Source organism: Poecilia reticulata, chromosome 14, assembly GCF_904066995.2.
Source record: "Poecilia reticulata chromosome 14, P_reticulata-male-v2, whole genome shotgun sequence".
Taxonomy (NCBI): Eukaryota; Metazoa; Chordata; class Actinopteri; order Cyprinodontiformes; family Poeciliidae; genus Poecilia; species Poecilia reticulata.
In genome coordinates, this window is record NC_088843.1 from 13406636 (window position 1) to 13431457 (window position 24822).

Here is a 24822-nt window from a genome sequence, read left to right on the forward strand (position 1 = left end):
TTGATATACATGTAATCATCTGAAAAAGTTCTGACTTTATAGACTAAAATCCTGAGCTTTGCAGGTAAGAAAGTGCGTGACAACAACTCAAACATACAGCCAAAGCAACAGAGACACCTACAGAGGAAATCATGAATTACATACTTAAAAATATAAACATGTCAAAATATTGACAGAAAAACTTCCATTTTTATTACATGTTTCATCTATGCAGCTCAACTAACTGACCTCATTTCCTCCTGGGAGTCTGTTCATCTGCACCAGCTGACCCTGGGCATCCAGAACCAGCTCGGTGAAGGTGAGGAGATCAGGAGGAGGCGGGCATTCAGGTAGGAAAGCATAGGCCTCACTAGAGTTCCACAACTTTTTCAAAGCCTAGGCGATATCAAAAAGACAGAAATGGATGTTAAGAAATATGCAACATGTTTTAATAAGAATCAAGTTTCTGTACAATACCTGTCTGAACATCTCAGGAAAGTCGTAGACATATGTGGTTCCCAAAGATTGAGCCTGGAAGCGCTTGGACTGTAACAGGTCCTTGGTCACGTAAGGTGTATTGATTAGCATGCCATGCAAGGGGCCTTGTTTGTCACCATACGCCTGGAACATAATCTGGAAAGACAAATTATAAAATTACCAATTTACTTACGCACTGTTGTCTTCAGACTTGGGATTAAAATGGAAAAAATAAAATAATTATTTAATGATTATGACATATCACAGTACCACTGACATTACATTTCTAGTTAAATTATCTTGCAACTATAAACAGTAATCCTCTCTGATTTAAAGAAAAAGAGATGCACCTATCAGAAATCCGATAATTTATATTAACCGATTTTGTAAAACGTCCAACTCATCAATTCCAGTTAAGTCTGAACAACAAAAAGAATTTAAAAGTTTCTTGTCTCTATGCATTGCTGAAAATTCACAAGCGCAGTGGAATACTACTTTTTGGACTGAAGTAATTATAAGGCTGGACAATATGGCTGAAAAGTATTACAATAAGCATTTCATAGGATTTAGAAAGCTTTGTCCTCTTGCTACTCTTTTTTGAACTGGAAACTTTTGCTTCCTCGTTTTATTAATTTTCTCCATTTTATTTTTCTTTGACATTATACATGTTTGTAATTAATAAAGACTTCATGTCATTTCATATCAATCAATAATTATTTTTTTGTTTGTTTTTGTTTTAAATATCCAAAATACTTCCAAACTACTGACCTCTTTTATCAACAAGGTCCTCTAAGCCGTTTTGCTCATTTTCTCCTTTCACTACACACCAAGACGTTTTTGTTTTTATTATTTTTCAAGCAGTAAAGCTAGATTCAGAGCTAGATTGTTGCGTATGCTAAACTGACAACTCCACTGACAGTCGGACTTCTTAATGCGCATGCGCGGGCATGCGCACTCACTGCATGTATGCTATCCTGACAGCGTATGGCTATCTGATAGAACACCGTCTTGGTTCTCGCGCACCAATACGAACTTTCAAAAGCGCCCCACGGTGGCACAACATAAAACGACTTCCGCTCCATATACTCCGCGTGCACTGTCGGTGGACGGTGATTTCAAGCTTACATTTTCTCACAAGTCCTTCATTTCCCACAATCATAATAAATACTAGCAAGTTTGTTGAGCAAGTCGGACACCTGGAACCGTTTCTTCTCCAGCAGGCACCCGCAAACTGTCGGTGCTGCACAGAGAGTAGCAGTCACGCAAAGCAGACTCAACATGGTCAGCTCGGTGTCGCAATTCTCAAACAGTTCGATGTGAACACAGTCCGACACCGAGTACACGTCCACAGTCTTAAGAAAAAAATACCTTTGACAAAACGTTTCCTGCGGACGTTCGCTTCGGGACCTGGGGACGTTCTCTTTACGACTTCGGCTTGAGCACGTGAGGACCTCCGAGAAGTGAAGTATGGCCGAATATGTTGAGGGCAACATGAAACTGCTGCTGGCATGTTACTTAACAAATTGTTGCTAGGTAACCAAAGAGCGAGTGAAGTGAGTTGATGCCACAAATCTTTCTTAGCTAAGCCGTGAGAGGTTGAGCAGTTAAAGCCTCTCCTCTGCCTTCTACCTACAACGAAGTGCGGTTCTGGATCAGAGCTTAGCGAAATTATAAATTTTATATTAGATAATAGATATTGATCACGTGTCTATCACCCAGCCCCACAATGTGTCTCTTATTCTGTAAAACAAAACAGGTTGAGCAACTGATTGGCTCAAACAGGACAATATTCTCCTTTTTTAAAGCTTTGATATACACAAACTGTAAAAGACTGGTTCCTATTTAAATTTTACTGGCCTCATGAGTTTCTCCAATCTTCAATTATAAAACCAAAATAGTAACCTCTCAGTCATGTAGAAGGAATACATGAAGAAATCAATGGATGACCTTCCCCACATCCCCCAAGCCCCCTAAAAAACAAACAAAAAAATGGAAATGTGCACCAAAGTAAATGTTCTGTAATGGATTAATATGGATTTAGCCTTTTTCTTTTTAACATTAAGTTAATGAATGAATTCACAGGGATGGAAGGATGATGACCCAATGACTGGATGAAGCAAGTCTTACCTCATCTGCTGCAGGAAGCAAAATAACACAAAAAATTGTCCACCAGGCCAAGGGCACAAAACCACATAGAGGATCCCCTCTGAATTGTCACAAATCTTAAAAGTGACTTTTTAAAATCAATTTTAAAAAAATTCTTCACTCAATAAGTGCAACCAGAACCAGAACTATCTAGAAATAATTTGTAGTCCCTTGCCCTTGCCCAAGACTGGACAATAAAAGAGGATGAAATGGAAAATGGATGAGTGCCCCACCTGTCGATCTTTGGGCCCCACCTGTCCCGTTCGGGAGTCAGTGACCTCCTTGTACAGGCTGATATCCAGGTAGTAGCCTGACTCATTAGTTAGGAAGAGCCGGATGGGAATTTGCTTTCCAGTCGGAGTCAGGCGGATGTTGATTTTTAGTTCAGCTTGCAGGACGCGAAGTTTCCACAGACGGCTGCCATAGCGCATCACCATGGAGCGCACGGACTCCTCGATCTGACGTTTGTGCGGAATTAAATTATGAAACAGCAAACTCGCTTATGATAATCTGTGCAGCGTGTCAAATGTTTCGCAAACCTTTGATGGGTCCATGATGACGGTAGGGACAAAGTTGAGGAAGATGTGGTTGCAGTCCGTCCTCACGGTCGTGTTGTTGAAAGCCACCTCCAGTTCATCCATGGCCTCCAGCAGAAGACGCTCTGCTTCATTGTGAAGGTATTCAAAGGAAGCTTCCTATTAAGTCAACAGAACAGCAGTTTGAATAAGATTAAGAAAAAAATCCTGCATATTATAAAGCCATTTGGGAAAAGAGATGCACCAGCATCTCATTAATGATAATGTTAGAAATGGGATGGTTTTTACTTTGACTGGCCCTGACGTGGTGAACAGCTAGCAAGAAACTCAAAAATCAAATTATTTCCTGATTAAACAACACCCCACAACTAGATGCTACCAGGTCCTCACCAACTCCCACTCTTTAGTGTGGAAATTGTTGTGAAGGGCAGAATACAAAGTTAGATGTTATTTTTAAAGCACAAACTATTACAAACGAATGCCAAAGACAGTTAAAAAATGTCAACTTCATCTTTATGTCTTCATCTTAAAATATTAATGAAACCCTGTTTTATAGTGGCACCCTTGATACTAATATAAATAACACTTCATTATAGGTAGGCTAGAAAATTCATTCATAATTTAAATCTTGTTCTTATTCAGATTTTGATTATGTAGATGGGGGGAGTGTCCATCTTTTCTCACCTTTGTGACCAGATCGGAATGGCGGATGATTGCCCGGACAAAGAATCGATAGTCGGTGACCTCTGTGCCCACCTCCACACGGGCTGCGCCCAGGTACAGGTGCATCTTGTGGTTGGCGCAGGGAATGGCGGTCAGTGCAAAGTTGCGCATGCGATTGAGCTCCAACTGGAAAGCCAACGCCGGCTCCAGGTGTCGATAGATCCTGTCTTCTTCAAACTGAGAGGAAAAGCAGAGAGACGAAACCAACAGTTAGCTCAAGAAAGTTTTGAAAAAGCTTCTTTCAACTCATATCTAAACACATTTTCTCTAGTTATAACATCTAACAGTCTTTTTAATAGGAGAAGTAGCAGGAGAACATATTAGGACCGAGTTGATATAAGAGTAGAGAGACGCCTTGGAGCAACACAATGTATTAAGTAAATGAAATCCTGAACAATCTTAATCTCAGGAAGCTGCTAATGGGTGTCATTTCTCTTAAATGGGGAACATAATTAAAGAGTTCATTACTGTAATGAGCTTTAGTGGAGTGCAGTTGCACAGAAACTATCAGGCGTGCTGGACAAGACGAGTCATCACCGTTTCGGAAAGAATAAGACTCAGGAGAGCTGAAGGAGGGGTACGGGTGGTAAATCTGTTTTCTTTCCAAATATAATGTAAATGGAAGACTGTTAATCAGTTTAATGTTAGCAACTGATGATATTTAGCAAAGAGTGGACACTTTTTAACCCGTTTTAGGCCAACACCTACCTTATCTCTCGCCCGGAATGTGAAGAATTTTGGGAATTCTCTCTGTGAATAAAATTTGTGATAAAAACATACATTAGTAGAAGGTAACCTTTAAAGCATTCAAACTTCATAGCAGGTGCAAAAGGGATAGTCTGGTTCTAGCTTTCACTGCTCCGCAGTGAGCAAGTCTGCTGCGTTCTTAATGCGGTGCATTGATGTTTTCTCGCTATAATTTATCAGCCAAACAATCAGAGTGTTCACAAAAGCAGCAAGTTATCATTGGTGCACTGACAAGCCACGTATACATGCAGCACTTGCTATGCTGATGAATAAAATATCTTCTTCCCTCAGAGACATGTGATCTTCTGAATAATGCCTGGTAGCGTTGTTTGACGCTATCAGATGAAGCGTCCCACTTGCCAAAACAATGCCTGGGCGATTGGAGATGCTCTTATCAACTCGCAGCCGACGCGATGATGAGAGAGCTGCAAACCTCCAAAGACATGATTTGGCGCCGCGATTAAACATCACTTCTACTTAACATTATAGATTTATAGAAAAAAAAATAGATTTTACAAGGTGAGACCTAGGCATGAATATATACATCACGTAGGATGGAAAACTAGCGGAATACCCTCTATGAAAGTAAGATGTGGCAGCTGGCGTGATTGGGCTTTTGTTATACCTCTACAAAAAGACAAATAAAAAAATGAAAAATAACAGAGGTGGAAAACATGCAAATCTTTTCAAATTCAATTCAAATTGACAAACAAGAAGAGAAGGATACATGGTTTCCTTTTTATATAAATGTAGATTCATCAGCATAGACAGGAACCAACCAAAAGAGGTGGAAGATGGTTCTCTGCTCAGATGAAACCAGATTAAACATTTGGCCTACATGGAAACTTCTATACGAGACTGCATATAACCCTGAACACTCCATCCACCCCCATGAAGCACGGTGGTGGATGCATTATGCTGTGGAGATGCTTTTCATTAGCATATATATGGAAACTGGTCAGAGTAGATGGAAAGACATGATAATACTGGAAAAAAGACAACTTGTCTATTACAGGAGACTATTTAATGATGAATGTTTATTAGAATCAAGTTAGATTTGACATTAATTTGATTTTTAGTACGCTCTTCCTCAATAAAGGTGAGCAAGAACAAACCAGACTTCACTTGTTTCTCAGTACTTACATGAAACCTTTGGTCCACCTCACAGTTGACTTGTTTTCTGAAATCCTACCATCAAAAATGAACAAAAGCGAGGCATGCAGAAAGATACAGAGAAAGAGAGAAAGGGAAGACAAGCTAAATTTCAAATTATTAGTGTAATTACCACAGTAATGCAGTTCAATATAATTGTTTATAAAATACAAATAATTGCAGAAAGAAACATGCAAGACTTAGTACATTTGTTATATTCTGTGAGATGCCATTAAAACTGCTCAATTGGTGACATGCGGAGAAGCAGACAGTGTGCTCCATGGAAATCAAAATTCCTACCTTCTGAGCTACTAGGAATGTCAGTCTTCGGATGCCATGTTCAAAGAGCAACGATTTCTGAAATAAAACAATTTCAGCGCTGCATGAACGTTTTTTTGTGCATTTCAAATTCTAAATGCTGCTTTTGAAGTTGAGACAAAGACTTGTTTGTCAACAGAGCTAACCTTTGACTGAGTAAACTCCCGAAACATGGCTGCCAGGCCGTCATCGTCGATGTCGCCGTCCGTCTTTATTGCTACGTTCAGGATGTGGATAGGCTCTTCCTGGACACTCTGCATGATAAATTAAGCGGCATTTCTTTTGGATTACACAAATACAAATGTACAGGTCAGTTACATGGCTGTGCTGGTCTCTTGTATTCACCTTGTTGTCCTCTTCACCGTACAGGACAGGGTTGCCTCCATCAGGGAACATTGGACTTGCAGGGGGTGAGTCAGAAAAGCAGCTCAAGACATCATTAATGTTCCTGCAAGGAGACAAGAATCATAAAATGTATTTTATAAATGTAAAAAAAAAAATTTTTCTCAGTGATACCAGGGGTAGAACTTTTTCTTAATAAAAAAAAAAGATTCTGACCTTGTAAACTCTTGGAAGGAGCGGAAAGAAACCATGGCTCCCATACGTTGACAGGGTGGTGTAAAAGACGTGTCCAGCAGGACATCACTTACACTGGCCACGTGCATCATGCCGTAGTGATTCAGGTTGGATGAGAAGGACATCCTAATATGTGGACATAAGACAATGTTGAGGAAAAACTGATAATTTGGCAAAATTGAGGGTGAGGGTTACCCCGGTCCACCTTAAAAACCAACTCAGTTTTGACCCCTCTGTTTTCTGGCAGGTCCGTAATCCAAGTTACCATAATTTTAGAGATGCACCGAGAAATCGACTTGTGAATGGATTAGGGTGAAAATTCAATATTTTTCTGTCCAGTAAACGCACGGCACTCTGGACACTTTTACTGAGTGAAGAAGACTTTAAAATAAAATGCTGAAACAAGTTTGTGCTTCTACATTTTCCCCCCACTTATAGCATGGAAAAACATGTCCTCTTATAAGTGAAAAAAGTTGTTACTGAAACCAGTACTTTTCTTTTATCCATATTGAGGAATTCTTGACAAGCTCTTATATCTGCACTAGAAATTAGACATAAAAATACTTGTTAAGATTTTGTGTTTTTGCGACGTTATCATATTTAAAACTTGGATCGGTGCATCTCTAATTTCTATTACAGCAGAAGAAAGCCTCACATATAAGATACAAAGGACTTGAGAGTGGAAAAATAAAGCACGAACAATTATCTTTCATGTAATTAATGTAACTGATACAGGCTGTGTCAGTTACATTAAAGGCAGGAAAATATGCTTCTCATGTGACAAAGAAAAGCTAGATCCACCAGAAAGACCCATTAGATAGTTTCCTTTCATTTGGTTAGATTGTTAGTCAGTAGGTGATAAGAATATTTCCCAGACGCTGCACCAACTGTGACCACTAAAGACATTCTTGAATCTAACCTTTCTTCAGATTCCAAATCTTTCTTCTCAGCATTCTCATCCTTAGCTTCACTATCCTGGGATTTAAGCTCCTGTGGTTTTGGTTCCTGTTCTTTAGCATCCCAGGTCTTAAGATAGTCCAGGATAGGAGTGGGCATTTTCCTGACAGGGTAGTTAGAGGTTTTAGTATTGGATATTCTCACTGGTACCTGTTATTTCTCCTATAACTTTGTTATCCAACATTACACACCGTCTAAGCAAGGACTTGAAGAATTTGCGTAATAGTTTGGATTAAACACATAATCTCTAACACACAAGCGTAAACAAAACATTTGCACAAATAAAGGCCAACCACTTTGCACTAAAAAAAATTGCAGTAGTGTGCGCAAGTTTTTTTTTTACATTTGAAGGTCTTTGTTAAAATGGTATGTAGTTTCTACTTTATTGTGCATCTAGCTAATCTACAATCATTAGTTTATGCGATAAAAAGAATGTTCACAATACCTGTTGAGAGTTGGGATGTTCCCTCTGCAATCAAACAACATTGATTACAATGTGGTTAGTGTCAAGCATCAGCAGAAGAAGACAGTCAAGGTTGAGAAATATGTGTGGGAAATGTCACCCTGGGTGTATTACAATCTAATGTTAACAAAAAAATGAAAAATGAAAAAAAAAAAAACACATATCCCACTTCCTGACTGCTCCTTTTTAAAACATGCATAATGAGATGTTAAAAACCTCCTTTTTCTCAGGAGATGATCCTTTAACACACTCATGCTGTTGTGTCGTCTAAAATTATGTGCCAAACGTAAAGGTTAATTCAGCCATGTCGGGTAAATAACATGCAACAAAATGAGAATAGAATAGCATAAGCAGGACATCTACAAATACAACCAGCAAAACCAAAAGGCAAAGCACAACAAATATAAGCAACAAGGAGGAAGAGGAGCAAGCAAAAGTGTCAAAACATGCAAAGCAAAAAAATCAACCATCAAACCCGAAATCCAGCAAATCAAACATCTCTGTCATTAGGTTTTTTTCTGTCATGTTTAACATAAAACTATATTTGCTTTGGTTTCCAATTTTAATGGAAAATCAGCGCGTTTAGAAGTCAAATATGTGAATTTTGTTGCCTTCAGACATCACAAAATGTAAACATTAAACCACTTTAATTTGTGAGAAAGAATGAGGATAGAGGACACAATGGATGGCACATAGATGAAATGTTCACTAATCACTAAGAAACCATTAATTATAAGAGATTATTTATTTAAATTACCAAATATACAGTGTTCTTCAAAAATATTTCAACCTCTTGACCTTTTTCAATTTTATCATATTCAAAACCACAAACTCCAATATATACTGCTCAAAAAAATAAAGGGACCACTTCAGTGTTCACTTAAATGTTAAAGTGTTCCCTTTATTTTTTTGAGCAGTGTATTTTGTCAGGATTTTATATAGTAAAATCCTACATAAAATAGTATATAAATATGAAGCGAAAGGAAAATTTACAATTGTTTAATACTTTTATACAAATAAAAATCTGATCAAATTCACATCTATTCACCCTAAATGAAATCCAGTAAAAACTAATTGCTTAAAAAGGTCAAATAATAATGCCCACTTTTGCATAATTTACCAAAATTATGCAAAAGATATCAGTATCTAGAAGTGCAAATCTACCTAGCCTGTAGCTATAACTGAAGCAAAAAAAACAAAAAAACAATTGCAAGTTTCAGGGGGACTTTACCAGTGCTACTTTGTTATAAAAAATCCCACCAAAAAAAAAAAAAAAAAATCAAAGAACATAAGTATTTTGAAAGAAACTGTACTGTATATTTAGAATCAAATACATCTTAGTGCAACTAAGTAATAGCAAGGAAGTAGAAAAATAATCCACAACTTTTGGAGATCACACTGACATGCGTTACCTGTTGGGATGTGAGGTGGGAAGCATGAACTGGAACTCTACCACACATGTGTTGTCCTTCAGCTGTCGATGCTGAACGCTGTTGAGTTCATAGGCGATGTACGCTCTCCGGACGTACACCTGAGTTCAACCAAGACGAAGCCACAGTATGTGAAGCGCCTGTATGTTTGTTGCGTTACGGCTATAGGGAAACATGCTGTCGGACTGAGCTCATTGTTCGTCTCACCTCCAGGGCAGCCATCCTGACCACCTGATTACTGTGGTAGAAGAAGTTGGGCAGAACATCAAAGATGGACGTTTCAGAAAGGATGAGTTTCTACAAAAGAAGGAAAAATGTTATGTGTTAACCCGTTTTGTTGGAGTAATAATGGAAAGGACAACCATCATGTTTGCTACCTACCTGCAGGTTCTCAATGCAGAACTGGTGCCCATACATATCAATGGCAGACAGGAAAATGGACTCCACCTGGTTGTGTCGTAGCTCATAGGAGGGAAGGTGGGACGCTATCAGAACCTGGGTGAGAAAGATTAATGGGGTCCTTCAGGCATGTGACACACCACAATACTTCTTTGCTTATCTTATGACATCTTGCAACAGCATATACCTTCATGCAGTTTTACCCCCGGAATTTGTCTACGGCTATAGAGTGTGAAGCATGTAATTATCCATCTATGTCTAAATTCATACTCATTAGAAACTCCTGTCACTCTGTTGTCTCTGCTGCTGTAGTAGGCCTTTAGTGACACCTAGTGGCGAAGTAAGGCAATTGAAAAGTCCTGCTTTTTGCTCACACACGTTCAAATTCCTGTTTGCTGCTTTCAGAATTGTGTGTACTGTTGATGTAGAAAAAGGGGAGCTGAAGGCGACATCTGACCTGCCGAGCACGCAGAGCCACCTTGGCGTTTGTTGTCTTGCTGAGTTGAGTGAGCTCAGTCAAAATGGTCATCAGTTCATCTGTCAGAGTGGGATCACGACCACATAGCTGATCCTAAACACACAGTGTTAAAACATAAATGTACATCTCTAGCCAACCAAATTTCATGTGAATGCATTATGAAACAGTAATAAACATTTTATACTACTTCATTTTTCTGAAAATACACATAAGGAAATAAAATAAATAGATTATATTCCATGTTTTTGGCCCTCAACATACAACCCCCCCCCCGCCCCCCAAATACGGCAGATATTTATTTACAGCATTTTCCCGTTAATATTTATTTGCACCCAGTGTTGCATTCATTTTTCACCAATATCTTGTTTTGGTGATGGGAGAGTCTGATCAAAGATCTTTAAAACTGCAATATGTCATTTAAAAAAAGATTTTTCTTAAAACTGTCACTAGTTGTGAAGGAGACAGGTAATCTATCGGGAACAAAAAACAACAACAAAAAAGAATCAAGCTCCTCCGCCTGCTTCTTGTGGTCCTATTGCCATTTGCAGAAATTTGCCGCTCCTGGTCAGAAACATCCAATCAGAGTCAGGAGTAGGATCTTGGCACTTTTAATCACACTTCTGTACTTGCTGCAGCTGTGCTAATTTTGGAAAAACAACATACGGTAACAGGGAAGCTGTTTATATGCCGTCATTGCTAGCCACGCTAACTAGCCTGCATACATACATAATACATATTTTTGGCATTTGCTTGGAAATGAAGTCTTCTGCTCCCTGAACCCAATGAATCCTGGCGTTGTGATCTTGGAATATGACCATGACATCAGGGAAGGTCAATATGACAACACACAAATCTTTTCACAGAAAGGCTGGACACTTACAATCAGCATAGTCACCAGCAGGTTCTTCTTGGTTACTTGTGCGTGGGAGAAAATGTAGTTGACGACATTGACCATGTCAACTTTGTTTTCCTCGCGAAGTGTAAACACGCACTTGTCGTAGTGTCCTGCAAAGAAACCGTCGCACGGGGCAAATGAGATAAAAGTACTCCATCAAATAATAAGAGAAAGCCACTGCAACTCTTCAGAGAACATGGAACAAAATTCAAATTGACTCCGTGGTGTGTCATCTCACCGTTCTGGAACTGGATCTCTACTTTCAGGTATTGTCTGAGCAAGTCCATCACCACTGCCTTCATGTGGCCTCGGATGCCACTGCGATACCTGATGGAGGCAAACAAACAAGTACAGCCTTGCGTAAAAAAATAAAATAAAATAAATTCAAGAGTATGTAACATATTAAGCTGTGGGATACATGGCTTACTTCTGCACCAGCTGGACAATGCTTTGAGTGTTCATGAAGAACACTTCTCTCTCTGACTTCTTGTTGAGAGTCGCAGCGTGGCTGTCCAGGATGTTTGCAATCTGGAAACGATGGAGTGAGTATTTACTGCAGGCAGCAGAGACGCAAAAACTAAAGACTCGTTTTCCTATAGATTAGGATTAATTTCAAAGCAGGAATTGCAGCAATGTGTACATAGTTAAGTTGGTGTGATAAATGTGTACCTGCTGGCTGGGAAACTGGCACAGCACAGACGTTATATTGCTGGCATACTGAGCCATCTCCTTCTTAATGGACTTTTCCACAGCAGGAGGGATCCGGCCTGAAACACTGGTCATGATGTCTTGAAGCTCAAGAAGGGGCAAGGAGGGGTCACGCATGGTTTTCATGAGCCTTTCCACCCACTCCTTCAGCTGGGAGACACACAAAGCACATTTTGGTTCGAATCTACCGTTGCAACAATTAACCTGAGCGTTCACTTGCATTTCCGCAAATTCTTACTTTAGCGCTGAAGAACGGCTCAGGAAGGCAGTACCCGTTCATGATGTGAACGAGATGATCCAGAGTGTTGTGGAAGACCCTGTGCAGCTTCTCCCCTCTCAGAGCCACGGCCTGGGTTGAAGGAAGCGTCCCTGTGTAGAGCTCCGCCTGCAGGTAAGAAACGTATCAAAACGCACCCTGTTGTCATAACCACACGCAGACTAAAAGATATTTTTAGATACATGAATTTAAGACTCTTTAAAGATGCGCGTGTTCTGCCGTTTGAACAATAATTAGTCAGACCTCATGCACACATTTAAGCATGCTGGAGGGTTTGTAATTGTTATACTGTCCCTGTTAGTCGTTTGCTAACCATCATGAAAACCTGGCCAAAGTCAGGTCTGTCTTGAAGTTTTCTAAAGACACAGCAACATATTTGGGTCCTAACACACTGACGCAGGGAGACGTCTCTTTTTTATCAGATAATGGAGCTGTCATCTTTTTGGCAGCATTGATTTACTGTCTCGCTGATGTGCTGACTCTGGAGTGATGTGTCAACACCTCAACAACCACTGTAGAATGTCTTCAATTTGCAGCAGAGTACAAATCTGCACTCTTTAATCTGGACAGTTAATACATTTTAAACAAAATTGTTAACTTTGTAAAAAAAAAAAAAAACATTAATCCAAACTAAACAGACAGGTATTGCATGCTTTGGAATTCTAAAATGCATGCTTGGGTATATTGCATCAGTCCAACCTGTTGCACTCTGCTGGGGTCATCCAGTTGCAGTTTGGCGATGACACAGCCAGGTTCCAACGCTGCTCCGGTCCTCTTCACATAATGAATACAACCTGACTCTGCAGCAGTGAGGGTCATTACCATCTTCATCACCTGAAATTCACAGAAACATTTACAGCTTGAAGTAGCTTCAGTCTTTCTTGGTTTGCTCATGCTTTGGATCGACACTTTACCTCTATTTCTGCAAAGCACTGTCCAGCAAACACATGTCCGCCATCCTCTATTGAGTACTGAATGAGTTTTCCTGCTGAGGGGGATCGCAGCAGCGACGGATCGTTCTCCTTTTCAAAAACACAAGTCTTGTTCCCGATCGTAATCCGATACCTAAGTAAGAAGAGACCCTTTACTTTAACATGATGTTTTAAATCTACAAGATGCTGTATTTTCTTTAAAAAAAAAAAAAAGAACAAGTGACCACTTAATGTCGTAAAAATAATAATTATGTACAGTCTTACCTATCCACCTCTTCCTTCATGTATGTAGTGTAGCTGCTTCCGTCATAAGACAGCAAAAGACCTCCATCACTGAGACGATGAACGTCCACCTCCGCTAAAGAGCTGTTCATGATCACAACGTACGAGTTGGGAGACTGCCGTGTCACTTTCAGGACATACTTGGTGCCTTCGTAGATCAGCTCCACGTTCACGGTGTTCTGTAGTGTGTGCGCTGGCAGAACTTGGCCCCTGATGAAAGAGGACAAAGGCTCGTCGTTTTCCCAACGAGAATGTTTCATTTCTTAAAAGTTCATTCCAGCTGTATCTATTTACCTTTCCAGAGAATGCAAAAAGTTGGAGACGCTGTTCCTTAGATTGACGTCTGCCACATGGAGAGCCCCGCTCACAATGCCAAGCATGGTATCAGGACGCTCAGCCTGCATGCAACAAGTTCGGTACTGTTCAGTCATGAAAATCTTAATCAGTGAATGCTAAGGAGCTGAGTTTGACCAATATCTACGACACCGACATGGATTTATGTTTCAGCCCTGCGACTTGATTGGTTTTCTGCACGACCAGTAGGTGGCGACGGCTTCATACCTGCATCTTCTCTGAAATGAGTCGATCCAGCCAGCCCGTATCGATGCTGTTGTGCTGAAAGCTCTCGGTCTCCAGCAGCTTAATGAGGTATTCGACTGTTGTTCTAAAGTCTCCTCTGATGGACAGCTCCTTGAGAGCAACCACCATGTTGCTGAAGAAAAAAACAAAATAAAAACCAGATTAGCAATGATTATAAAGACGTTCTTCCCTTGCAATTAACCAAATCCCACCACACTTAAATGTAAATGAAATACAAATAAAAATAAGGTTAATTTTTCAACTGTGTGGAGACTAAACCATGTGCAGTTTACAGCCCCACATGTCGTAATGTTATTTATTTTTATTAATCCAAAGGGAGCCTCTTACTAATTTGCTTAGCTAAATCCAAGTGGGGGGCGCCTTTTTAGCAGTGGTAGTGTTTTAACGTTAACTCACGAGATAGCTTCTTCACGATTCTCTCCCCAAGAGAAGCAGTGTCCAAACTGGGAGTCGGCAAACTCGTGCAGGCCTCCTGCTGCTGCGACGCTGAAGTAACCCCACACATTCTTATTGCTCCGGAAGTTCAGCTCTTGCACCGTCCCGGAGCTTGGTTTGAAACCCTGCAATTGTGCCGACACATAAAAGACACACTGTAATTTACCTTTAAAAGGCAAAATGTTCACAAACTGAAAACAACTAAAGAAGAGAAACCGCAGGTATTTGGATGTGAGAAGAGAATTGGCGTCGTACCTCATCCGGGTTTTCGCTGGTGATGCGCGCCGCGATGACGTGTCCCCGTGGGCACGGTGCGTTTGACAGAGACTCAAAGTCAATAGGAGTGTCTCCCCAAGGCTGGACTCCATAGAGCATCCGGATGTCTTTGATCCGATGAAGAGGAATACCCATCGCAATCTGAAAAAAATGTTCATGTTCATGCCAAAAAATAAGCTTGGAAGACTATGACAGGTTCAATATGTGAACTTTTCGCATTTTGTCATGTTACAAACACAAACTTTGTCTGAATTTTGAAATTGACAAATTATTGCATAATTGTAAAATGGGTGGGGGGGTGAAGTCATGGTTTTCAAAATGTTTGAATCAAATCCAGTGTAAAATGATACAAAGTCACATAATTGAAACATGGCATCATCATGATGTTGGAACACTTTTCTTCAACAGGCTGATCAGAGGTAATAAGAACATGGACGGTGCTAAATAAAAGGAAATCATGGAAGAGAGCAAGTTAGGAGCTGCAAAACTCTTGAGACAGAGGCAGAGGTTTAAAATAGAATAGAATGAAATAGAGATATCTTTTAATGTCCCACATTGGGGAAATCAAGGTGATTCACAATCATCCCTTTCCTTGTGTTACACATCACACCAAATCAAAATAAAGTACAAGATTGGCGTCATATGACAAAAAGTGAAATGTTTAAGAGATATGAATACTTTTCAAGGTACAGTGACCTAAGTGTTACACATTAGCCTTTCCATGGCATGGATATGAGGATCAAATTTTCAGTTTACGAGACAATGTCAGTCATTTCCCAGTGGGACAGAGAGGGTGGTCACTCATCCTCCCACAAAGACACCCAATCAGCTCGACCAGAAAGCTTTCACCAGCCTTTCTGCTTCACTGCCTCTGACCTATTTATGCACAATCCTAAACGCTACAGAACAGACCTCGTGACATAATGCTGCTACAACCCCTGGATCCGCCACACTGTCTCTGCAAATTGCCTGCTTTTTTTTCCAGATAGTATCCAAGGAAACAAAGGGGGGGAGGGGAGAGGAGCATCAAAGCTGTGATAACAGGGGAGCATGCAAACTTGCAGGGTTTTTTGCAAGACTTACTGACCTGCATTTGAGCGGCAGGCAAGTTGACATCAGCCACCATCTCAGTGCAGGGGTGTTCCACCTGCAGACGGGGGTTGAGCTCCAGGAAGTAGAAACTGCCCTCCTGGCTGTAGAGGTACTCCACAGTTCCTGCACTGACGTAACCGACCATCTTAGCCAGCTGCACAGCGCACTGCGGAAAACATAAATAAACAAAACAAATAAATTGAGGCTTAAATCCAATCATATTTGTACTTGAAAGCCTCGCAAGTTCAACTAAACCTTTTCCATATCCTCAAACACGTCCGAGGTGGCTATGGTGGCCGGAGCCTCCTCTATGATTTTCTGGTGACGGCGCTGCACAGAACAGTCTCTGCCGAATAAGGAAATGGCATTTCCATACTGATCCACCAAAATCTGCACCTCTAAGTGACGGGCGTGCTTGGCTAGCTGCATGACAAAGATAGGCGATCCTGGAACTTCAGCCTGGACCTAGACCGCCGGAGGGAGAGCATGATCCTGATTAGGTGAAACAAAACACCCCTCAGCTTAAAATTAGCCATGTAAATGAATGCTTACCTGTCTGAAGAGGTTAGGGAAGTCATCAGCACAGTTGACTTTACGGATACCTTTTCCTCCACCGCCCTCTGAGGCTTTCACCATTATTGGATAGCCAACCTTCTCTGCGGCCTGGAAATAGGAGACGGGAGTTTTAAGAAACCCCTTGAGCACGCACTACCTCTGCACAGATAAAACCACGGTATGGTGTTCAAAACACGCTTACTTTGAGGCCGTCTTCTACATCCTGGATGCAGCCGCGCTCATACAGCTCGTTAGGTACATTGATGATTTTCTTCTTTTGACTGTTTTCTGACCATTCCACTGTCAGCCCTTAAAATATAAAGGCAAACAGCTAACGTGAAACCATAAACAGCTTTAAAACACCAGTAAGATACAGGGAAATGAGGTGAAAGAGTAGCAGTTCTTTTCCTGCAATCAGTGAAAAACATCTATAATCGCTGCAGGGTCACACTGTCAACACCCTTCAGTGTGGAAGATTTTACAAAGTGAAGAAAACTCAGTTCACTACTTTTAGTATGAGCTAAAAAAAAATCTTAACAGTATAAAAAGGAATAAAATCGTTTAGTTACCTGTCCCACTCCAAGGTAAAGTTGGAATTCCAGCAGTCTGAGCTACAATAGAAGAGGCAATCTTGTCTCCAAGAGCCCACATAGCTTGACTTGGAGGACCTTAAAAAAAAGTACACATTAAGGAAATCTGAACAAACAAAAGTGGATGGAAAAATGTCGGAAAAATAAGAAACCCAAATCTCCTTTACCCATGAAAGCAATGCCATGCTTGTGAAGGAGCTCTGGGAGTTTTGGGTTCTCTGAGGCGTGACCCCATCCTGCCCACACAGCCTGCAAACATGGAAATAAACAACAGTGACAAAAGAGACACCTAAAAGGAAAATCATCATTAAAAAAATAAATAAATCAGCACACTCATTGTACCTGAACAGGTATGCGCTTTGCAATGTCAAGAATGAGCTCGACATTGGCATAGTTGTTGTTGTTAGTTCCTCCAGGTACAGGTACGTAATGGTCGGCCATTTTGATGTATTCTGGGAAACACAAAATACCCGATTTATGAAATAACTCAATAGTACAAGTCAAACGAGTCGAATGCAAGCTACTTCCTGGTTGCTAACTGCACTCATTCCATTGCAAAAAGGTAACCATCAAGACTAGATGCAAAGATTAGTACTAAAACTGGAATAACATGAATGTGTAAACATGCAAATCTGGTTTTTACTGAATCATTTTGTTGGACAGACATCAAATTCAGTGTTTCAGGAATCTGCCTACTAACTTCTTAATGATTCAAGGTTATAACATATAACTACTGAGTTTCAATTATTGACTAGCTCCATGTGAGCAAAAAAGAAAAAAAAAACACAACTAAGAGAATGCTGACCTGCATTGGCTTTCAGGTCTTCTGGGGTCACCATGACAACAAACCGAATTGCCCTTTCATTGCGGAACATCTCATAGGCCCAGCGGCGGATGGAGCGCATGCATTTGACTGCAGCAATGCCGTTGTTGGCAATCAGCACCTGAATGAGCAAAAATATTTTGATAACTAAAGTTTATTTTGTCTGTGAGATGAAAACAAAGAAAGTGATGGAATGACAAAATTGTTTGTATAAGTAGATTCTTTAAAAAGTTGTCATACTGACTGAACTTTTTCACGTTACGAGCAAAAACTTTAGAAGAATTTTGTTTGGATATCTGGCAGGTATGCCTAAAGTAATTGTGAGGAAAAGAAGCAATAGTTTTTTGTTTTTTATAAGAGTATCACACTTCAGTTCTGAGAATTTGTTAGATATGGAAAGAATGCTACATAAAGACCAACATGCAGTTGGCTACAAACCTAGTAGGTGACACAGCAAATATGCAGAAGAAAAATACACAAAATGCAGTGTTAAGCAAACACTGCACATTTCTGTGAACAGACCATCCCTACATGTTGTGGTGGCAGCATAATGTTGTAGGGATGTTTTTAAAAGTCGGACATGTATTGGGCGATATTTATTTGTCCACGGCCATTTTTTGTCTGATTGACAATGGCTCTAATATCCCAACATACCATTAACTGTACTAGGCTCTTAAAAAAATAAATAAATCAGAGTTTGTAGAGAGATTGGGAAAAAAAAAACACATGGTATTGAAGAGATACAAATTATTGACTAGTGAATTTAAATGTTTCAGGGCTGACACAAAGAATTTTTAGAGGGATGACAAAAAAGGAGGGCTTCTGAATGAAGCTCACTGTCAAAATAAGAACCTAAATTTTATCCCTGTACATGCAATATATGCTTTATTTTTCTTACTTATAAATGACAAATTGGAAACCAAGTGTCACATTTTCTTCCATTTCAAAACTTGTTTTTTTTTTAGCATTGGTATATCAAAAAACAATCAAAACATAGTATAATAAACTGAGATTTGTATAACATATGTAAAAGTTAAATTGTTCCCAGGGGCATGAAGACACTGAATAACTAGTTCTCAATTTTTTTTTTAACAAGAGCACCAGATAACGTGAATTACCTTTTCAATGACCTTGGTACCACCAAAGCGGGTGACAAATTCAGCAGGTGAAGCGACAGTGAAGTCCCGCTGAAGATCAATCCGCCTGCGATCTCTGCCTTGTTTCACCAAGTGGAGCCCTGACATGCTTGGTCTGTTTAAAAAAACAAAAACACAAGAAGTACACAAAATCATAAACTAATACAGGCAAATCCTCAGCGTGTGCCTTTTGGGTACAAAAGAAATCTGCTTAAAGCCCAGCATGCAAGGGAGCACTCAGATCACCTCATTTTGATAAGAAACTTATCTGCGTTTGTATATTGCTTGACTACTGTATCTCACAAGTAATTGCTTGTAGGTGAGTCACACAAGCGCCCGTAAACGTCTGCGCTAAAAACCTGAAAAGCACTGGCAGGAAGGGAACACCAATGCGACAGGGAAAGCACAACGTGCAAAACAATAACTGGTATTCTTTTACCGGCATTAAAACACAGATGTGACAGCATGGGCTCAGCGAGATTTGTGAGTTTTAATAGTCAGTCAGGATAAGAGCTATGACAGACACGTGGAGAATTGCCATCAGCTAGAGGGTGTGGCAGGACTGAGCTTGTACGGCTGGTTGGCTTTCTGTGGCCTGATCCTGACTGGTTGCATCACTGCAGCGGTCACAGCATGAGGTGAATGAGTTTCAGCTAGTTTGACAGTTTGAGGGATCCCCATCCAGTGTTTACCAGTAGTATTTCTACAACTATTTCTAGAGTTTTCACCCTGCTGGCTGTGAATTTTGAATACTATTTAGAAATAAGACTTGGGTGAAAAACAGTGAAAAAAAAATATCTCAACAAAAAAAGATATATTCAGAAGTTTTTCAAAAAGTTTTTGGCACTCAGCTGTGATTATTATGGTATTTGGACTTGCACGAAGACAAAAAAAAAAAAAAGGTTTTGGTTTTTTTTAGGATTTTTTTTTTTCAACAAATGTCCATCAGTGCTGAGCATCTCCTTCTGACTCCTGCTTAAAAGATTTCTGTGTGTGAGTACTTCACATGTTTTCCAAACCCATACTCAGAAATCTTTGTGCCGTCTCCTGGAAAACCATACATACATACACACACACACACACAGTGTACACACAGAACCTCATGTGCAAATATGGAGACCGCATTTTTTCACACGTACTGTAAAAAGACCTTATGCACGAATGGAAAAAGTACAGCTATGCTCCAACTCACACTGGACCACACATCTGCATGCCTTACACATTAATTCCAAGGGGTGAAAGAGTTATGAATGAAGACAAACCTAAGAAAAAGTAAAACATAAATTCAGATTTTGATGCCAACCTTAAATTGTGCATGATGCCGTCAATGGAATCGAAACCCATCTCATTCGTGCTGTCGGAGCTACAGGAAGACGGTGACAGCGATCTGATCTCCTTGTCCTCCGGCGACCCATCTACCCTCCCGTGGATTTCATCCTCGGAGTTCTCCTCCGATATGGAGCCCACCAGGAAGTGAGACTGCAAGGCCCCGACGGCCGGGTTCTTCTTGGCGGCACCGTCCTGCTCTGCCATGACCGGCCAACGCGAGCAGGCAGCGAATACTGAAGATGGGAAGCGGCGCAGAGGCAGAATGAGTTACAAAGGAGGATCAGAGTTCATAACGTATCGCATCACATCAAGCCGGAGCATGGTGCTGTTTGTTAAATTGCAAAAGTGGATTGCATAAACGTAACTTTTATTGATATTGCAACACTTAGGTAACAGAAAGTGACCCAGATTCTCAACAGCACCTAGAAAGATACATTTTATTAAACACGCCACACTTGCATACAATGTATGTATAAAATGAGTGCAATGCTTTCACCAGTAGTTAGGAGACCAAATATATTAGAGGCTCTAATTAAAACTAAATCAACTAAAACCTTGCCAATTAAGAATTGGCTTTTAAAACGTATATTTATATAAATTATTAAACAAAAGTGTGAAATGAACCTAAATATCTACAGTGGTACATATTCTAAACTGTTTTACATAAATACATAAAAAATTAAAACAAGCCCTTAACTTATGAGTTGGGTTCTACGTCACAAATACATACAAATTACCATTAAACACGCTTTTCCTTTACCACGTGACAGTATTACTAACCTCACACACACACATACATATATACCAACACAATAGCAAACTAAACACGTGGATATCTTAACAACGACACTTGATGCAAGTAAATGTAATGCTAAACGCCTCAGTAACCTTTTAGGTTTCTAAATGACCAAGTATGTCCGACTTAAAGTGAAATACCGAGCGGAGAAAACAAGCTCAACTCACTAACTGTTACCCCTCTTGTTTGTTTAAAGGGGGAAGGAACGTCTCTTACTTAGGGCACACCTTACCTATCGATAAGTGCTTGCGGGACCAGAAAAACAAGCCGAACACAGCAGCCAGACAAACGGTAAAAGTGAGCCAGGGAAACATCACTAAATGACAACGACGGCTGCATTTAGCTTGCTATCTAACATAACTCCCCGTCAGATATAATAATACATAATTAAAGCTGACTCTTCATTAAAACCTCGCTTCGAGTTTACTTCACCTGTCAAAGCTAGCTGCCTCTGCTATTACAGCAGGTAGGGCGATAAGATGCTAATATGGCTAGCTCACAAGGCGACAGCTAAAGCTATTATAATGTGTTACAATGAACAGTGGTGCTGCCTGAACGCGAATCCTAAAGCGTAAAACACCAGTCCTACAGCGTAGACTCTCTGTTAGAACATAATCTGGGATCATATCTAGTCGTCATGAAACCTACCGGTGGAGATAAACTGACACGTAATCCTGGAAAGGTTGGTTGAATGAAATCAATAACTTAGCGGTTTCTTTCGGACATGTCTTTCTTCTGTAAACATTAAAGGAAAAAAAATGAAAGAAATCACATCATGGTGAGGTCACTCCGCTCTCGCAGCCGCTTCAACAGCAGAGAGTGGTGTGATGTGATGATGCGCAGGAAGGTTACTCCGGGACAGTGACCTGTGACAACTTCTTCCGCTGTAGAACTAGTTCCAATAGATAACGTTGCTCGCAACGGTTTTTTAATGTGGGGATAAAATTAAAGTTCATTTAAAAAATAATTATTATTATAATATAATAATAATTAATAATAATTATTATTATTAATTATTATTATTTAAGCCTTATTTATTTTTATAAGTCATTTTTTTAAGTATGATAATTAAATTTACTACTTATCAAAAACACAGAAAGAACATCAGTATTTTCATGAAGTGAGACCCTTAAAAACTAACCTCAAATTAATTAACAAAAACACCTGCATCTTTGAAAATGTTTTCTCCTTTCTTGATGTAATAAAATATTGATTAATTTAAATTAAATTAATAATCAGGGCAAACTATACTAAAATCAAGTCAAACCATAAAATATCTTAAAATATTAGATAAAAAGTCAAACTCATCCTATCACTGTCTAATTTTAACTAAAAATACAGCTTTTTCTTGGTAAGCATCATTAAATGCAGTTATATTTTATAAGTGTATTAAACTGTGTTTTGACTTCCCTGTCCCTGCTGAATAATATCTCACAGGAAGTGCTCTAAATCTACACGGATTTTAGAAGCTAATCAAAAGTCTTATAATATAGTGGCCATTCATGTTGACAGTTTATTTTTATTAACTTTTTGTGTAGCCCTTGAAAATGTATGTTTTGTAGTTATGGTAAATACTGTGATTTCATGCTGCATTCTTAAATCTCCTGACTGTAAATCAAATTTAGTCTCTTTGATTACGTTGCACATTTACACTAAGAACTGAATTTGTTATTGCTGATCTGAATGCCGTCTTTTAAACTAAATAATATACAATATCATCTGTGAAACTCACTTAATCTTTGCCGTTTTCGGTTCCTCTAACTTATTAGAAATGTGAAACAGTGCAATGTTCTTAAACTGAACTGAGTTCTAATAAGTCAGTACTTTCCATTATTCGAATTGAGTACTTCATATCTGTTACAACTACATCTAGAAACGCTTCATTCATGGCGGACCAATCAAAATCCCAAATGCTTTTGTAGGCGGGGTTAGAGCGGTGCACGAGGTGATGCACCCGGAAGAGAGCCGGACTGTCAACTGCCAATTGCACGTGCGTCGTGTGCCGGTGTGTTGTTATCTGGTTTCAGTCTCGAACTAGGCTCCACCGTGCTGGTTTGTAAATTTACCTGCCGTTGACCAAACACGACAGAGTATTATGCCCAGGGAATTTAGTTATTTTTAACTTTTTTTGTGAGGATCACATCTAATACCAAATATGTAAGGGAAATAAGCAAGAGACTATGAGCAAATGTCCAAACTAACCAACTCAGCTTACTCAAATTAGTCATGAGTACATTTTTATGCAAATAATTGTGTACGCTCATGTTTTGTCGATAACGTAATATATTCCCTTGAGAAGGAACTGAAGGAAATGAATCCTTGATGTAAACTAAATATAAAATCTATGTCAATGCAGTATTGAGCCGCTAGATGGCAACAGAGGCGTTAAGTTTGGTTTACATCATCAATACTATATGGGATCGTAATCTGACAGGTTCAAATTTAGAACGTTTTTATTTTTCCGTTTGTGTTGTTTTTGTCAGACAATTTTATGGGGTTACATTTTCACCCTAGGTCACTGTTATGTAAAAAGGGGCGGGGGGAGCTTTGATTAACAAGGAGAAAAAGCTGCGTCAACCTTCTGTCCTGGACTGGTGACATGTCCAATGTGTACCCTGCAGATGGAAAACCTGCATTGTGCTGCAGATAGGTACCAACTCCCACATATGACCATGCACAGACAAAGCATATTTGATGGATGGATGCAGTGGCGCAAAAAGTGGGTATGCAGCGCATGCAACAAATAGGTGCGCTGCACCAGAGGGGGCGTCAAATCCCCGTCTGGAGGGGGCAGCGCGCCGATGACGTCTTCGTATACACTTCAGCGCGCCCTTACGCTCCTTCACCTCGCGCACAGAACGGGGTAAATGTAGCGAGTTTTACCTTTCACGTCTCTTCGTCTGGGGCAATGTTTTTCAACCACTGTTCCGCGGCACCCGAGAGTAATCGTCAGGTGTGCCGTGGAAATTATTCAATTTCACCTACGGTACCGTATTTTTCGGACTATAAGCTGCTACTTTTTTTTCTAAGCTTTGAACCATGCGGATTGTAGCCCGCTGTGGCTTTGCTGTGTATTTTTCTTCAACCACCAGGGGGCTCTCTAGCAGGAAGTGAATCATTAGAAGTCAAAATTGTAAATCAAAAGAAGAACGTGCTAATTTTCAACCTGTTCAGGGGTATTTTTAAGCAGCAGGCACGATGGAGAAATGTTTTCGAACTCATATCATGCAGCTTTTAAGTTGAGGGCTGTCGATCTGGCACTACAGGAGGGAAATAGAGCCGCTGCATTTAAGCTCGGTGTGAACGAAACCATGGTTCCGCTTTGGAGACGGAGTGCTGCGTCCTTTAATGCAGCAGATTTATTAGGACGCCGCCCTCTGCTGGGTCCTTATGGACCCAGCAGAGGGCGCTTCCAGTTTTTGTTGTTGTTGTTTTCTTTTTTCAAAAAAAAAATTGAAGATGCCAGTATGGTTCGCTCTATAGTCCAAAAAATACGGTAATTGATTTTAAAAGATTTTTTGAAAATGAATTATCTGCAAATAATGCCATCTTCGAGTGTCTGCTGTAGTAGTTGCGGCGTAATCATGTAATTTTCTTACCACTAGATGGCAGTAGGTACAGAGCATTTTACATTACAACAAGAGAATTAGTGATGCATGAACGTTACAGGTAGCGGTGAGAGCGTCGTATCTAGCAAGACTGACGACAGTGATGGA

General features: G+C 40.0%; 1 protein-coding gene across 8 annotated transcripts in view; it reads right to left on the minus strand.

Annotated features, from left to right (window-relative positions):
• The window catches only part of acaca (acetyl-CoA carboxylase alpha), a 40164-nt gene that overhangs the window by 15000 nt on the left and 342 nt on the right, over nucleotides 1-24822 (minus strand). Inside the window, exons 2-40 of one of the 8 annotated variants that reach the window (XM_081615361.1) lie at nucleotides 20285-20543; nucleotides 18964-19096; nucleotides 17828-17966; nucleotides 17365-17474; nucleotides 17190-17271; nucleotides 17002-17100; nucleotides 16635-16741; nucleotides 16430-16540; nucleotides 16133-16342; nucleotides 15873-16043; nucleotides 14765-14926; nucleotides 14471-14634; nucleotides 14036-14186; nucleotides 13769-13872; nucleotides 13457-13684; nucleotides 13175-13325; nucleotides 12960-13094; nucleotides 12222-12368; nucleotides 11945-12133; nucleotides 11703-11803; nucleotides 11514-11602; nucleotides 11261-11385; nucleotides 10360-10473; nucleotides 9885-9998; nucleotides 9711-9800; nucleotides 9486-9604; nucleotides 8056-8079; nucleotides 7573-7713; nucleotides 6636-6779; nucleotides 6423-6525; nucleotides 6224-6331; nucleotides 6060-6116; nucleotides 5751-5795; nucleotides 4569-4610; nucleotides 3822-4037; nucleotides 3141-3296; nucleotides 2856-3059; nucleotides 457-612; nucleotides 229-375 (exon numbers count right to left, since the gene is read on the minus strand). In XM_081615361.1, the coding sequence (XP_081471487.1) occupies nucleotides 229-375; nucleotides 457-612; nucleotides 2856-3059; nucleotides 3141-3296; nucleotides 3822-4037; nucleotides 4569-4610; nucleotides 5751-5795; nucleotides 6060-6116; nucleotides 6224-6331; nucleotides 6423-6525; nucleotides 6636-6779; nucleotides 7573-7713; nucleotides 8056-8079; nucleotides 9486-9604; nucleotides 9711-9800; nucleotides 9885-9998; nucleotides 10360-10473; nucleotides 11261-11385; nucleotides 11514-11602; nucleotides 11703-11803; nucleotides 11945-12133; nucleotides 12222-12368; nucleotides 12960-13094; nucleotides 13175-13325; nucleotides 13457-13684; nucleotides 13769-13872; nucleotides 14036-14186; nucleotides 14471-14634; nucleotides 14765-14926; nucleotides 15873-16043; nucleotides 16133-16342; nucleotides 16430-16540; nucleotides 16635-16741; nucleotides 17002-17100; nucleotides 17190-17271; nucleotides 17365-17474; nucleotides 17828-17966; nucleotides 18964-19096; nucleotides 20285-20514 (5118 nt within the window). In that variant the 5' untranslated portion in view covers nucleotides 20515-20543. Of the gene's footprint in view, nucleotides 1-228; nucleotides 376-456; nucleotides 613-2834; nucleotides 3060-3140; nucleotides 3297-3821; nucleotides 4038-4568; nucleotides 4611-5750; nucleotides 5796-6059; nucleotides 6117-6223; nucleotides 6332-6422; nucleotides 6526-6635; nucleotides 6780-7572; nucleotides 7714-8055; nucleotides 8080-9485; nucleotides 9605-9710; nucleotides 9801-9884; nucleotides 9999-10359; nucleotides 10474-11260; nucleotides 11386-11513; nucleotides 11603-11702; nucleotides 11804-11944; nucleotides 12134-12221; nucleotides 12369-12959; nucleotides 13095-13174; nucleotides 13326-13456; nucleotides 13685-13768; nucleotides 13873-14035; nucleotides 14187-14470; nucleotides 14635-14764; nucleotides 14927-15872; nucleotides 16044-16132; nucleotides 16343-16429; nucleotides 16541-16634; nucleotides 16742-17001; nucleotides 17101-17189; nucleotides 17272-17364; nucleotides 17475-17827; nucleotides 17967-18963; nucleotides 19097-20284; nucleotides 20544-24822 lie in introns of all 8 variants that reach the window. The other 7 variants (XM_081615360.1, XM_081615365.1, XM_081615363.1 and 4 more) reach the window with 7 other exon arrangements.